The 15,475-nt window shown below is 39.4% G+C and overlaps 1 protein-coding gene across 1 annotated transcript; it reads left to right on the forward strand.

Moving 5' to 3' along the window:
• Positions 1–1,926: 1,926 nt before the first annotated feature.
• On the forward strand, positions 1,927–11,725 carry MRAP2 (melanocortin 2 receptor accessory protein 2; the record flags this gene model as incomplete). The annotated part of the gene is made up of 3 exons (XM_084201622.1): positions 1,927–2,053; positions 6,983–7,082; positions 11,374–11,725. The coding sequence occupies 3 exons, from the start codon at positions 1,927–1,929 to the stop codon at positions 11,723–11,725; spliced, it is 579 nt and encodes a 192-aa protein (XP_084057748.1).
• Positions 11,726–15,475: the final 3,750 nt, after the last annotated feature.

Below are 15,475 nucleotides of genomic sequence, written 5' to 3' on the forward strand. Positions count from 1 at the left end.
TAAAATGGAAGAAACAGCATTTTTCAGATTGTTCCCATACTCTATTCTGAAGTTTTCTACAAGTGGATTTCAGCTCTTTTTGCAATACTAAAAAGAGGGAGGAGACAATGGCCATTAGTGATGCCCTGTGAGGAATATTGAAATGAAATGCTTCACTGGAAAGTTATGAAAAAGAAAAACAGCCTTTAAACAGGACTAATCAATATTGTCAAGAGATGTCATCAACAAAACACTGAGGAGAAGGGGGAAAAAAGATGGTGGGAACTCTGTGTGGCCCCATGTTTTGTCACAAAACAAAACACAGAGTCTTGTAATAAACAACTGACAGAGCTGAGATGGGAGCAAACTAGGACAGGGATCCTAGGGTCTTCTCTGTGCACTTCCTTCTCCCAGGGGCAGCAGTTGCTTTTGTTGATTAAAATAAAAAAGCTTCTGTCTAAAGCTTAATCAGGCATTCTCTCTTTAATGTGAAGAAATGGGAGAGCCAAGGAGGAACTTTACTGCCAACAGAGGCACTTTCAGTTCGACTTACCTCTTTCTGTCCATTCTGAAAGGGTTGGAAGTACAAGATGGGAAACATCCTCAGCCATGAACTGTGTTGTCCAATGGGTTTTTTCCTTCACCTCTGTGCTTCAGGCTATTTATTAATGCTGGAGGCTTTCTAAATGGCTAAGGGGAGGGTGAGGATTATGTGGTGAAGCTTCTTATCCTGCTCCAAGAATGGGGTTGATCACTTCTCTCCCCAGCCCACCCCTTCACCTTTCCTGCTGTCAGGTTGCTCATTCTGAAAACTAAATTGGTTTGGGTTGAAAAATAGATCCATTTATTGTTTTAAGAGATTTATAATTTACCAGTCAAGTTTTTTGGCATGTGTTTAAAATTCTGAACATTTTTTTTAAGTGTGAAGTTTGCTTTTTCAGGCATGCTACTTATTTAAAATTGCTTTGAGGCATTACTTCCAGCATTTGGTCATGGTAAAATAGCTGCAGAAAGAACTATTTTGCAAATTTGAAATGCTGTTCATATTACCTGAGTGAAAGTGTTTCTGATTTTGTGCCTGATCTTTTGTTCTTTACAATGGCTCTCCTAGCACTTGAAGCATTAGTCAATCCTGCTGGGTTTTAATTGAATCCAGAATTACCCAAAGCTCAGCTTGCTTTCACAAAAAGTATTTTGAAATATGTTCCAATTTGGATTTCCTGACTCCAGCTACTGCAGCACATGTTTTGTGCAGAGATGTGCTTTCTTTTGGCGTGCATAAAACTGTCTCATATTCTGAAAAAAATTACTCTGCAAAATGCCAGGCTCTAGTACAGAGTGGTGGTAATGACAGAGATATCTATCAAGGTAATTTCATGATGCTCAGTGTTGCTTTGCAGTTTATGTTAATCTGTGAGGGAAATCTCTCCTGTTTTATTTTCCTTCTCTAGTGGCGTATTGAGCCCATTTATCAGCATAGAGAAATTTGGGTTGGAAGGGACCCCTGGTGGTCATCTGGTCCAACCTCCTGCTCCAAGCATGTTCGACTAGATCAGGTCAACTTTTCCTTTTATCTAAGATGAATTTCCCATTGCCCAGTTTTTGTGCATTGCTTCTTGTCCTCTTACTTGGCACCTCTGAGAAGAGCCTGGCAGCAGCAGCATCTCTGCACCCTCTAAGTGAAGGGTGAGCTGTCCCTGCAGCTGTCCCTTCTCCAGGCTGAACAAACATCTGGGTTGCCTTTCACTGGGCCCCAGGGGCTGTGTCTGTGATTTGGGGAAGGAATGGGAGGGGACAGGACAGCCTTGACTGAAGAGACAGCTCTTGGGAGCGGTGGTGAGGAAGTGATCCAAGAGATGAGAAAGAACAAAAACCCAAAAGCTGTGCTGGATGCAGTCTCCATTAACACATTCCATGCCCACAGGTCTGTGTCTGCTGAGGTTCGAGATGTCTGCCCTGAGGCTGATCTCCAACAGAACCTCCCAGCAAGCCTTGTCTAACTCTGATTACACCTGGGACTACGAGTACTACGAGTATGGCCCGGTGTCATTTGAAGGTCTGAAGGCTCATAAGTGTAAGTTCAGTACAGACACACTTCATGCAGCTCAGCTTCCTCTCTGCATGTTCCTGTTCTTCACTTGGGACTGAATATTGTACAAAACCATTTCTCTCCTCATTCCCAGGATTCTCTGCAATTAGCAGGATCCCTCTATTTATTAGATCATCATTATTGTTTATTATTCTGTATCCTTTTGTTGACTTTTTCTTGTGCATGGGAGAGCCATGGATTTATTGGCTGTGGTAGGGATTTGTCAATACTGAGGAATATCTGACTGTTAGGAAAAGTTAACAACAACAAATACAGATACACTGCTGCTTCTGGTGACTACTTGTTAAGACCAGTGTTGCTTTGTTTTGCTTCTGTTTGTTTGTATTTGTTTCTGTTAATGGTAAAAAGGCAGTGGTGGGGAATCTTACCTGCATTACCTGTGTTTGGCTTTCTGATAGAAAATAAATTTTCAGTTTTTAAAAGGTTGAAAATAAGAGAAGAATTTTCTCCTAATGAACAAACTTGCCATTGGTACTGTCTTCATAGGAGGAGTGTGCTAAATTCACTTTTCTCTTAATACTGGAGTTGTTTTACAGTAGAAGCAAAAAATGGAGGATAGGTACCAGAAAGATGAAAAATGTGGATTGGAACTTGGAGGAGGTGTAACTAGGACAAACTAGTACAGCTGGACCAATATTTTTCTAAAAACTAGACAATGGATTTGATGATCTTTCCTTTTAGAGGAGATGATTGTAAGGGACAAACAATAGAGAGGGGAAAAAAGTAACAGAAACCGACTCAATTACCTGATGGCTCTCGCAAGCACTTTGCAGAAGAGAAAAAACCATCCTGTTTGTTTCTGAGGTAGATACACTGTGAAAGGGTTTGATCCCCAGACTACAGTTCTGGGGAAGGGTCCCCATCCAGTGCTGGAGCACTGGTCCAGGATGGATTACATACTTTGTGTCATTTGTCCCATGAGCACTCAGATTGGGAAAAAGTAGTGCCTGCAGTGGCAAACAGCAGCCCAGAAAGGCTCATCTCTCTTGCCTCTTCACAGTCAGAAGGTTTTGGGGAGGCTGTGCAAGGGACAGAAGAAACTTGTTGAAATTATTAACACTTCTAAAAAAACAACAGAGTCGAATTTACTTTTTACTTTTTTCCCCTCAAAAAAGTCTGCTGGTTACCGTCTGTGTTTTGACAAGCGATAGGTAATTGAAAAATGTGGGGTAGCTTTCATCATGTTTTTAATTTATCTTCCATTCTTCCACTTAATCTGAAGTTAAACCTGATTGCAAAGATTACTGGTTGCAAAGATCAGCTGAAATGTCATGTACACATCTTCTTTTCAGCTCGGTGTCTCAGACAGCATGATGGGACAAAAAGGCACAAATGACATCTGCCTCTGGATTGCAGAAAGCACAGCTGCAAGTCAGGTCTTGGATTGCCACCAAAGTGATGCTGAGCATGGCAGCTGAGCTTCCCTGCCTGCTGCTCATAGAGCAGAAGGTCCTGGACAGCTCTTAGAGAATGGGACAGAAGCAAAAACTGCTTTTTGGGTGGAGCTTGATGAAAGATGTCTTTAGTAGTACCTGAACCAGTGACCTAGGATGTCCTTCTAGTTAGGGTGAATTTCCTTTAGTTTTTGTTTGTTTCTTTGTTTGTTTGAACTGCTAGATTGGAGCTGGCTCTGTTTCCTGCACTGTTATTGCATGCAGTCCCCAGAGGGCAGAGTTTAATCTACTAAAGGAACAGTCTGTGTTGTGTATGGGATGATACTTCTTGACATGGTGTGTTCTTGTCCAGCTATTGCCAGCTGAGCTGAGATTGTAGTGAAATGTGGAGGCAGTGTGATCAGACATGAACTTCTCTGAAATCCTGAACTGGGGAGAAGGACAGGAGATTAAACAAGGGTTGGATGAGGAGGGAGACCTTGAGTAATTACAAAGAAAAGGAGTCAATGAATGCTTGTAATTTATGTTGGAGAGCTCAACAGGGAATGGACTCCAGTTAAGGTGATTTGATTTAAATATAAAGGAATTCAGAAGCCCGTTTTCAAGAGCAGAGAAAAATTTATTCAAAGTGACCTGTGAGAAAAAGGATTGACAAAAAAAAAAAAAAAGCCAGCCATGTTTGAAATATATGACTGCAAAAGAGAGAAAAAAAAAGGCAAAAGGTTTGTTCTGGTGTAAAAGAAGTGAAGGCAGGAAATAGAAATCAAAAAATCTGGCAAAGTAGGGACCAGATATCTTGCACATTGAAGCTTTAGAAAGTAAATAGACAAAGATAGCCAGGAGATACTTGTGACTGGCAAAGATAAGAACAAAATCACTTTTTGTGCCTTTGAAAATGAGGAAGCCTCAATATGTTAGTATGGTAGTGAGAGGAAAAACAGGTAGCAATGATCAGAGGACTTGGAACTGCTGCCAGGATTTTATGAGTCTGTATTATGAAGAAAAGGAAGGCCAAAACTGCAACTTGATAATGTAAAAGTATCCTATGAATATCTATTTGTAACTTTGGGCAGTATAAATGTCCTTCATACAATATTTTTTGAACAAAAGTTGGGTTATGTACTGTTAATTTTGAATAAGTGTTTAGGATTTAGTAGGTTTGAATAATTTCCATTTAAGTGAGTGAGACCTAAATCAAATATTGAAGAGAACTCAGGATACCTGCTTGAATTTTAAACAAATTCAAACAATGTAATTTATACAGCAGAAGGCTGGAGGTGTGTCAGGAGGCACAATAAAGCAAGGAAGAAGTAGCATTAGGCTCAGTAAACTCAAGAATTCTGTTGGGAGCAGGGACACCAAACCAACCACAAAACAGGCTTGTTATTCAGCACACAATAGCAGGTGTGATTTTTGTAGGGAGCAGTAGTTCACTGTAGCCTTGATTTTCTTTTTTTTTTCTTTTTTCCTTTTTCCCTTTTAGTTAAGTTTTTCACCTTGATTGCTATAATCAATGTGCATATTTTTCAGTCATCTTGATTGCATTTTACATTCTGGTTGTTAATGCAGCTGCATACCATCCAAGCATGTCTGACTAACTGAAGGTACTAGCAGCTATTAATGCTTAAGTGGTAATTTTTTTAAAAGGCAGTACTTATTTTTAGATTAAATCTTCAGGTACTACAAAGTCCAGAAGGATGAGCTATTTCATATTAGAAAGGTAAGGTATATCTTTAACCAGTGAACACAGGCTGTGCTTACAGAATGATTCTGAAAGTAATTTAGTGCACATAATACATGGAATTGTAGAACAAAAGCTCACAGCAGAATGCTTTAAGCAGAAAGGGGTATTAAAATCTCCTCCCCCTCCCTCACAGAGACCTATACTCAAACCACATTCCAGGTATTTTACACAAGGTATTGAGAGGGGAAGATATGGCATAGGAGAGATGGAATAAATATTGCAGTGGGAAACTTGAAATTAACCTCCTTAGCTTACCTAAGAAAGGGATTAAGGAGAGACTTCATTGTGATGAAGTATTTTCTCAGGGAGAAAATCTCAAGTTACAGCAGGCATTTTGACTTTGCAGGAAAAAGAGAGAATGGTTTGAGTTGATTTCCAGTTTCCACATCTGCCTTTTAGCTGGAAGATATTTCACAGTGGGAGCATGGTTAACAGTCAAGCGCCAGGTAGGATAGCTGATTCCTTGTTTTTCAGTGTCTTTAGCTGGTCCTGCAGGAAATCCAACAATTCTGTGCTGTGCCTGTTGCACTGGGTCAGACATTACAGCCACTGAGGATCTCTGAGGTTTGGTAGTGGCTGTGTCATGAGAGGCAAGGGTAGGAAGGATTCCTGTCTTGACCAAGCCTTCCCTCCTGAATGTTTGTATGTTAATGTTTTTGAACTTCTACAGTGGAAGTTTTGAATATTTGTATAAGTAAAGAAATACTAACTTAAATGACAGCTGAAAAAATACCTGGGTGCTGATGGGTCCTGAGCCAGGTAATACAGAGTGTTGGTGCTCTGTAACTTGGGTTCATGATAATCACTTGAGTGTGTCTGGAAATATCTTTGTTCCACTTGAACCTCTCTAAATCAAGTTCCTGGAAACTCTGAACAACTTTGAGCAACTGTGGATCCACCTTGAAGTTTTAAGTGGATATAGATTTGTTTTTAGTAGTAGTGGCAAATTGCCTATGGTCCATTTGCTATAAATGAGAAGAGTAGATGGAGTTTAAGCACACGGGCAAAAGGCCATGCTCTTCCCAATGGCTGCTATATTTGGCTGTTGCACTGGGGTTTTTCTATTGAGTAACTGCTGGCTTGACTTTTTTGTCTATATCCCTTGTGCTCCTTTGACACTGTGTTGCAGTTTTCTGTACCTAAGTTGGAAACCCAAATTGAAAATGATTCAAAAACATCTGGTATCTGTTGGGTATTGATATTTATTGAAGTAGCAAATAGTTTTATCTGTGGTTCTGTTTCTTGCAGAACCTTCTGTCTTGCCACTGAAAGGTCTTCCTAAACATATTTTGTCAAAGAAATCCATTTAAATCCAGAGTCTCAATGGTCTGGGGCAGAAATAACTTAAAATAGCAGGAGTTCAGTTCTACAGAGATAGAGGATTTTCAGGAAAATCAAATAATCCTCCCTTCCTAGTTCTAGCACTGAAGTTCCAAAGCAATGCTTGGAAATGGGCCTGGCATCACACAGGGAGCTCCTCCTATTTTACTTACCAAGAGAATTGTCTTCCCTCTGTTATCTACTGTCTGCTTTGTCTGGATATCAGTAAAATTTGGTCTCAAAATGAGATTTTCAATGGCAGCTTTCTGTTTAAAAATAGATAATGATAGATTTGATTATCCCTTCTCTTTGTCTCCCAGAAATAAGCTGCAAATTGTTTTGGGTTTGCGCTCCTGCTGCCTGTAGAAGGGAACATTTTGCAAGTGCAAGTAAAATATTGATCATCTTGTTTCCTTTTTTTTTTTCTTTCACCAGATTCCATTGTGATTGGATTTTGGGTTGGTCTTGCAGTTTTTGTCATCTTCATGTTTTTTGTCCTGACCCTGCTGACGAAGACAGGAGCACCACATCAAGAGTGAGTCTGAAAATGGGAATAACAAATCCAGCCTGCAAAGTGGCACACCTGGGTTCTTGCAGTCCCCAAACAAGCAGTGACAGTGCTGACATTGTAACACCTTGTTATAGTCTCTTCTTACAAAACAGTGCAGCCTGTCTTCATTTCAAGAAATTTTAGCATTTTCATTCTAAAAGGATGCTTAGGGTAGGCTGCCAAACAGGTGCCTTTAGTGGGACGGTTCTAAGCAGGCTCAAGTTTTCCTGGAGTGATAGTGTGAATATCAACAGAGTAGATACAGATAAAATGCAGTCCAGACGTTGAATTAAGGAAGCCTGGCTGGTTTCCAAATGTTTGTTTGTTCAAGTCCAAAGACAGATTTGGGTAGTGTTTGCAAAATCTTCCCTTAACCCCTGAGACCTGAGTGTCTTAGTTTCTGCTGAGAAATTGCAATAGGTGCTGAAGTAGAGACCAGCTCAACATTTCTTTAAAGCCAGGGTCCCCTGAAAGTCCTCTGGCTGATAAATATGTGCAGACCATGCCTTGCCTCAGTGGTTTATCTGCATTTGCACAGGATGCAGGCTGTCAGTGTCCCTTCCTCTGAGAAAGTTTGAACCCACATTTCCTCTCAGGCTTGTGTGCCATAAAGTGGAAATAAAAAGCCTCTCTGGAGCGTGAGATTGCTGGCAGGCAGGTAGCAATGATGAGAAGCTGATTGTAAAAGGCAATTGCTGCTGCTTATCACTTCCTAAAGCAGCCTGTCTCTGCCTCCTGGAGCCCCTTTGCTATTTAATCACATGTAAACTGGTTCTGGAACTTTGTGTAATAGCACATCTCCAGAGACAGGGCCATGTAAGAGAGGGCTGATGTACATCCTGAGCCTCTTCTGTGCTCCTAAAGTTTTGCTCCTGTATGAAGAAAACAGAGTGAGAAGAATCCAGCTTACCAGAACTGATGTGCTGGTATTTTTGCTTCCCCTACAGACTGCTATGAAGTAGCCAGACATTGCTCCCAAACAGATTTAAAATCCCTGTAATTGTTGGTTTGCTGCCTCCTTTTCCCAAAGATCTTATTTATTAGCTGAGCATGAGCCTGGATCCCATGTGGACAATCTGAGAGGGGAAAAAGTGATGAAGTCAAATATATATATATATAGAGAGAATTTAATATGGCTATTAGTAAAACATTTTTGAACTTGTAAAAATTTACTTTTAGGTAGCAGAGGCCTGCTTGGTATCTCCCACTTTTTTCTGCTTTTTTCATCAATTTTCTCAGAACAGTGTCCTAAAAGATTTGTGAAATGTCCACCTTTGGTCATCTTCTACATCTAGATAATGTAATCAGAATTCAGACTTGCATTTCTTGAGACTTCCAGAAGTCCCTTCTGTTCTACACCTTATTATAATTTTTCTTCAGTTGCTGGAGTGAGATCAATTATTGCTTTTTGTATTTGTTACAGATCTCTTTGCAGCTTTGGGAGCTGTGTGCCTGAGTGCTTGCCCACTTGCCATGCATGCTGAGTTGGCACCTTTAACAAATTTTTTTTTGACATTTGGTAATAAAGTTTTTTTGACATTTGGTAATGAAATGCTCATGGTAGCAAACATGGATCCCCTGGGAATACGCTAAGGGTACTGAGTACGGTTGGGTTCTCTTATTTTTGATACATGTATATAAAAACTGGAGAACAGCTACCTGTAAAACCACTTGTTTTAGTTTGCCTGCATCTTCTATTTCCATGCCTGACTGGATTCTTCATGGCTTGGCATTTCATTAGTGGGCTGCCTTGAGCCCTCCTTTAGAAATAGATGTTAACAGGATTCCCATGTCCTGGGAGAAAGCCAGCTTGATTGATGGATGAAGTCTCTGACTTCAGGAGGGCTATTTGGCTGTTCTTTAAAGTACCATTAATGTGAGAGATTAAGTGTATCTGAGCTCAGATGGATGGATCCAAAGTAGAACACCCTGATTTTTATTCTTTTTTTCTAATACTATGCTTTTCTTGGCTCAATATAAAGGGCCATGATAGGATGTACTTTTCAAAATTACACAAGATGTTCAGAATTAGGTACATTCTCAGACCTGAATGGACAGGGTATGGATGGGCACTGGCAGAAATTTAATGAGTTATGGAAATTGTCTGTTGCATTTCTCTTTTGTTCACTTGCATATGTAAGTATGTGGGGAACATGAACTTGTGCAACTGAAAAAAAATTTTTGGCAATGTCTGGATTTCCAAAAAATGCTCATATTCATCACTGGGAGAGGAAAGCATGCCATGTTTGTTTCTGCATTTGAACATGTCCTTAAGAGCATGTTTGTGCAACAAATGCAAGAGACCATGCATTTGTACAAAATATTGGCTGGTGTAATCTTAAAGCAGTAAATGTTAGATAATTGTTGCTTGTTTTCTTTAAAAAATCAGTTAATCTTGGTAAAGTAAACCTGGGATTTTTGAGGCTGCTTTTCTTGAGCAGCTGAAAGATACCTGCTGAAGAATTATTGCAGATTGTCATGAGCAAGACTATGCAAGTTTCTAGTCTAGTTTTAAAAAAATGTAATAAAATTCCACTCTAAAATTCAAAGATGGTGGTTGTGAATTTCAAAATCCAAAAATATCATTGTATATTAGATCATGTGTTCCCTGCTCATGAACACAGGTTTAGGCTTCATAATAGATCCTCAATATTCTGGGGCATTGTAAAATTTATTTGCATCTTCCATTAAGATTAGGTTGCCATTGCCAGTCTTGTGTGGCCCTCTGCATGGTCAGCCTTTGCTCCTTCATACTTCACTGGATCATGAAGCACTTTCCACACCTATGAAGTAATTCTACTCCTGTAGAGAATGCATTTTAAACTTTCTTCTGCAGTCACTTCTTCCTGGGCTTACAGTGCTTGTTCTTCTTTCTGTGTTTATTTGCCACTTCTACTGCCTGTGCCACAACACTACCTAGAAACTCTTGGGACAGATTTGCCAAATTATTTATGAAACTTAGAGTGGTGCTTTTTACTGCATTATAAATACATAAATGTCAGTTGTGAGTTCAAAATTATTCCAGGCTGTTTGCCCCCTCCTGTGTATACAGTAGATTATTACTTGGTCAGTCTTACATCAATTTAATGTTATTCTTCTACCTGGTTCACTTTGAAATGCAGAGTGAGCCAATACAGTTTTGACAAACTAGAGAACTGCTTTGATTTCTAGGCTAGTGGAAATGATTTTGTGAGGACAGAATTCCCCCATCATGTAATGGAAGTAAATTAGCTTTTGAGAAGCAGGGATCTTTAACTGTGCCTGAAAGACTAATGGTAGGTATCCTGTGAAAATTTTAGTGGGTGGATTTCTGAAGGTGTCATCTGAGGCACTTATCTCCTACTGCAGGCTTGAGGAAATGAGATTACACTGAAAAACTCTTTGGTGCTGGGTGGACCTTTATGTGTCCAATTATCTGACTCCAGCATCATTTGCTACATCTCCAGATGTAAACAGTACGATTTATTAGTTCTTAACAAAATTCATATGCTGAGAAAATGTTTCATTGCTCATTCTCTGAATACCTCTACTGCCTTCCAAATGCAAATGACTTGCATTTTGTGATGATAGCATATAAATAAAGCCTGACAAAGAATGAATCTGTAGAACTGCTATCTAGCTTGAGCTCTTCTCACCCCCAGGTGCAAATGGCTCCCACATGAGTCCATGCAGATTGGTGGTGGTTTGAGACAAGATTTAGAAAGAAAACTGCCAAAAAACATTAAACTATCCTTCCTGGGCTGCCTGGATTGTTAAGACTGCCAGTGTTTAAAGCAGTCTTTAGTTCCAACTCTCCTAATTTGGAAATCTTAATGCCATTGATTGAAGTCAGTGGAAAAGATGGTTTGATGTCTGGACAAGCAAGCACTTGGTGCCCTCAGCGAGAGCAGAGCTGCCTGTGCCTCAGAAACATTTTGTCTATCAAGGACTTTTCTCCAACTGTTCTTATGAGCCATTTAAAACAATTATTACTACTTGAAATCAAGAGTGATTGTAAACTCATTCAGTGAGGTGATTATTACAGTATATTGATTACTAGAAGTGCCATTTAAGAGTGCTGGTATTAACTTATTCCCATGGAAAATTGTCATGACAAATGAAGACTTAAAATTGCTTCAGCAGAAAATAAGAAATAGTGCTAGCTTTAAAAGTCTGTGGTATAAACTGTAGGGTTTCCTCTTCTCCTGATCATAATGGTTGCTGAAACCAAACTTGTTGATAAGAACGCAAATAGTTCTACTTTTGTGTTTACTGCATTTTTCTTTTTCATCCATAGCAATGCAGAACTTTCTGAAAAAAGATTCCACATGAACAGCTTTGTGGCAGATTTTGGAAGACCTTTGGAGTCTGAGAGGGTCTTTTCTCACCAAATGGCTGAAGAATCCCAGTCACTTTTCCATTTCTGCATTAATGAAGTGGACCATACGAACAAAGCAAAAGAGAGTCAGAAAGGTCCAAGTCTGGAGAGTAATACCCATTTCCAGGAGGTTCCCAAGAACAGTGGAATGTTTGAGGAAGACCTACATTGTCTTACAAAATTTAACATTCCTAACTTTGTGAACACTGAACAGAACTCTTCATTAGGTGAGGATGATCTCCTCATCTCAGAGCCACCAATCATTTTATAAAGCAAACTGGTTATGCAATCTTAACATTGGATCCTTGATTGAAGAATCCTTTACTTTAAGGTAAACAATCCCCATTATTGTCCAGTTTGAAGCCTTTCTTGGCCTCCTGCTCTTCTGACAGAAACTATTTCAGACCTGTGCTTTTTATTGTGAGACTGGCTGTACTGATAGAACTCAGTTTAGACAAGAAGTAAGACACTGAATGCTTTATTCTGATGCTTTCTGTGGTCTAAAACTTCTGCCCAGTATGATTTTTGCTTTTTGCTTTTTTTTTTTGTTTTTGTTTCTTGTATGGTTCCTCATTTTTAAATGACTACTTATGACCAGCTTCTGAAGGATAATAATTTACAAGGACTGTGAAGGCTGGAGCCTGGCATTGCGAGGTCTGTGAAAATTCACTGGCCAAGAAAAGTGTAAATCTCAAAGAAGACTGAGGAAAGGAATAAACAGCCCCTGGGGATGTTCTGTAGTTTCTGCTGCTCCCAATAAGGATGCCTGGAGCTGAGCACCACAATAAATACCTGCTTGGGACTAACTTCCATTTCTGATCCCTAACTGCTTTTTGGTGCAGGTTAAACCCAATTTACAAAGCTGCCAGAGGGAATACCTTGCAAATGAAATTGTTTGGTCACAGTGTTTACAAAATGCTATCACCACCTGCTGCTGAGTAAAAGCAAATTGGTGCCTGTAATTATACTTCAGAATGACACCTCAGCAGCTCCCCGTGATGACATGGAATTAGTATTCTACACACAAACACAAACTGTGATTTGACTCTTCCTTTTCTTTTTTTTTTTTTTTCCCCTGATAATTACTGATGTGAACTTCCAGTTCAGTAATTACAGGATTCAGTAGCTAAGTCACTGGAAATAAGAAAAAACCTATTTTTCTTCTGCCAATAAAGTTACTACATGCAAATGGTGGTGCTATGTTAAGCTGGTGTCCCGTGCTGCTAACAGGCTGAACCTTCCTATGCTTTTTGCCTTTATAAAAGGTCATTTCTTTACTCATTGGCCAGTGGAGTGCTAGCAGGCTTTGAGCTGAGAGGACCAACTCCAAAAGTATAGCTAAGCTGTGCTTGCTCCATCTTCTTTTGGGATAGTGTTCCAACCCCAGCTGTTCTCCAGTGAAAGATTTGGTAAGGATTTGAATAGGTATAGTTTCAATCTTTATTTTTAGAGATGGAATTAAATTCTGAACCTTTGAGAGTACTTAAAATTGAATTTCAGCTTTCTTCAAAACTAATGACTGAATGGTTTTAGAGCAAGCATATAAGATGCAGAGGTACCAGGTTCAAACCCTTTGCTGGATTTCAAGTATGCTCTGCAGGAAGTTCTTAATTGAGATGAAAAGAGTGGATTCCAGACATGCTTAACTGGATTTTCTTGAAATTAACGTGCTTTGTATCCAACACATCTGTGTTCCAGATTAGAGACCTGCTGATACATTCTTCAGCCACTAAAATGCTGATTAATTCACCCCTCCTTCACCTTACAAATAGGAAAAAGAGTGAATGGGTTGAGCATTTAAAGAATACAAATTGTGTAGGAAGAGTGCAAGGAAACATCTTTTGTTTTTATGTCCTGTGCCCTTATTACACACCACTTACAGCTCAATTTCCTGTTTTCAAATATGATTTTTGCAGGACTTGCTATGTTTAAAGCAGCAGGTTTACACTTAAAACAAAGCAGAGACTCTAAAGCTAGCAGGTTATTGCTGAAAATAGTCCCCAAAGACTGAAATGAACCCTGTTCTGAATGAAACGTTTCCAGTGCAGAAAAGGCCTTATTTCACAGCAAGTACATAACCACAACTATGAAGGCTGTAGGTGTGGACTTTCCTTTTCCTAAATTTGGGAAATGTGAATATGGCATCTACTGCCTGCTGAGGCACTTCAGTAACTATCAGCTATCTGATGGTTGAACTTGGAAGCTCAATATCGTTCTTGCTAACACGTTGTGGGACTTGTACTAAATGGGGCTTTTATAGCTGATTTCTGGATGAGTGAGTGGCCTTCAGTTATGTTTGAGCTATTTTTTTTATTTTGATTTTTCCTTTGCTGTGCTTGTAAACAGCAATGCTGCTTGAAGGAAGGGCAAATCTATGTGGAATCCATCTCCTTTGCAATGGAGAAATGAAGGGTGTTTTTAAGCCATTTAAAACTGTATTTCATACATCATTTAGGTTGAAAAAAGACCTTTAAGATCATAGAGTCCAACCATTAACTCAGTACTGCCAAGTCCCCAGCTAAATCATCTCACCCTGTGCTACATGGCTTTTTCAAATCTCTAGGGAAATGACTCCACTGCTTCCCTGGGCAGTCTGTTCCATTGCTCCACAACCCCTTGGGGGGGAAAAAATTCTCAAAAGTTTCAGAAGTTTCAAAATAATGCAGATGGGCTTTTAGAAAAAGAAGATTCTGCTATTTCCTATAGGCTAGCCTATGCTTTTCTTCTGCTACCTTAAATCTCAGTGGCTTTTCTTTGGGTACATAACTACCACTTTGGAGAGAAAAAGGAAGCATTTTGTGTATGGATATTGACAATAACGCCTAGATGAAAGGTACTTAATAAAATGACCCAGAGATGATGCCAACTTAACAACACATTTGAACTGTACAGTTAATATCCTTCTGCAGCATGTACTAATCCTGTAAAGCTATTTAAATGTTTGGTTCCTGATTCGGTTCTTTCCTGATGACAGATCTACTTTTTTTCATCTATCTCCCTTCTATTTTTAAAGTCTTCCATGCTGCTTTTCTCAGAAAAATAACCTGTCAGTCCCCACTGTAGAGCTCCCACACCACTCCAGACACTGTGGCAGCAATAGTCTGATTCAGATTTTTGCTCTGCCTCAAAGCAGAGCCAAAGGCAAACACAAAAATGTTCTGCAGTCTTCAAAAGCAGCTATTTTAAGGCTGTCCTTCCTTTTTTTCCCTTTTAAATAATAACAGACATATTTTGCCTCAGGGGAAAGGGCAATATATATGCCGTTAAAAAAATCATCTTTTCTCAGAAAATCTACTCATTGAGCACTAGAAACAGAATAGAACGTGTTCCAATCAGAGTAATCTTCAAAATGAGTACCTGGAATTTAATGGTGCTTGAAAATGGAATTTTTGTGAGTTTTCTTAGTGCTTGGCCTCAAGCCTCTTCTCAAAACTCATTATAAATGCATCACCTGCAGCAGATTTAACTGTAGAGAGACAGCTCTTCTAAGCCAGCCATATATGTTTGTTTGCCTAAACATGTCTTGCATTCTGAAGGAACTTACTAGGTCAAGTTATTTATCTCAGTTTTCAAAGGTAAATACTTGCAAAATGCTCTTCTATATAAACAAATTTTACTCATGCATCTTTAAAAAAAAAAAAAAGGCAAAACTCCAAAACCTATACAAGTAGAATCAGTAAATGCCTGCTCAAAGAGAAGAGAAAGAGAATGATAAAACTGTGATTGTCTCTACTACACTGCAGAGCCATACAGTCTCTGAGACTGCCAGGTGAAGTAAACAGGGTATATTTATAATGAAATGAATTATTTATGCACCTGAGTCCTCAACCTTGAATACTGTAACACTGACATTTTCAGCCACTTTTTAGCCTTGGGTATTGACAGGTAGCAAGGCCAGCAGAGAAGAACCTTCTACCACACGTTCTCCAATGAGAGCAAGAGAGCCCTCTGCTTTCTTATTTTTGGATGAGAGATACGTAGTTAGCTATATGAAAGGCTACTTTCAATTCAGAGACATCAC

Source organism: Fringilla coelebs, assembly GCF_963513975.1.
Source record: "Fringilla coelebs genome assembly, chromosome: 3".
Taxonomy (NCBI): Eukaryota; Metazoa; Chordata; class Aves; order Passeriformes; family Fringillidae; genus Fringilla; species Fringilla coelebs.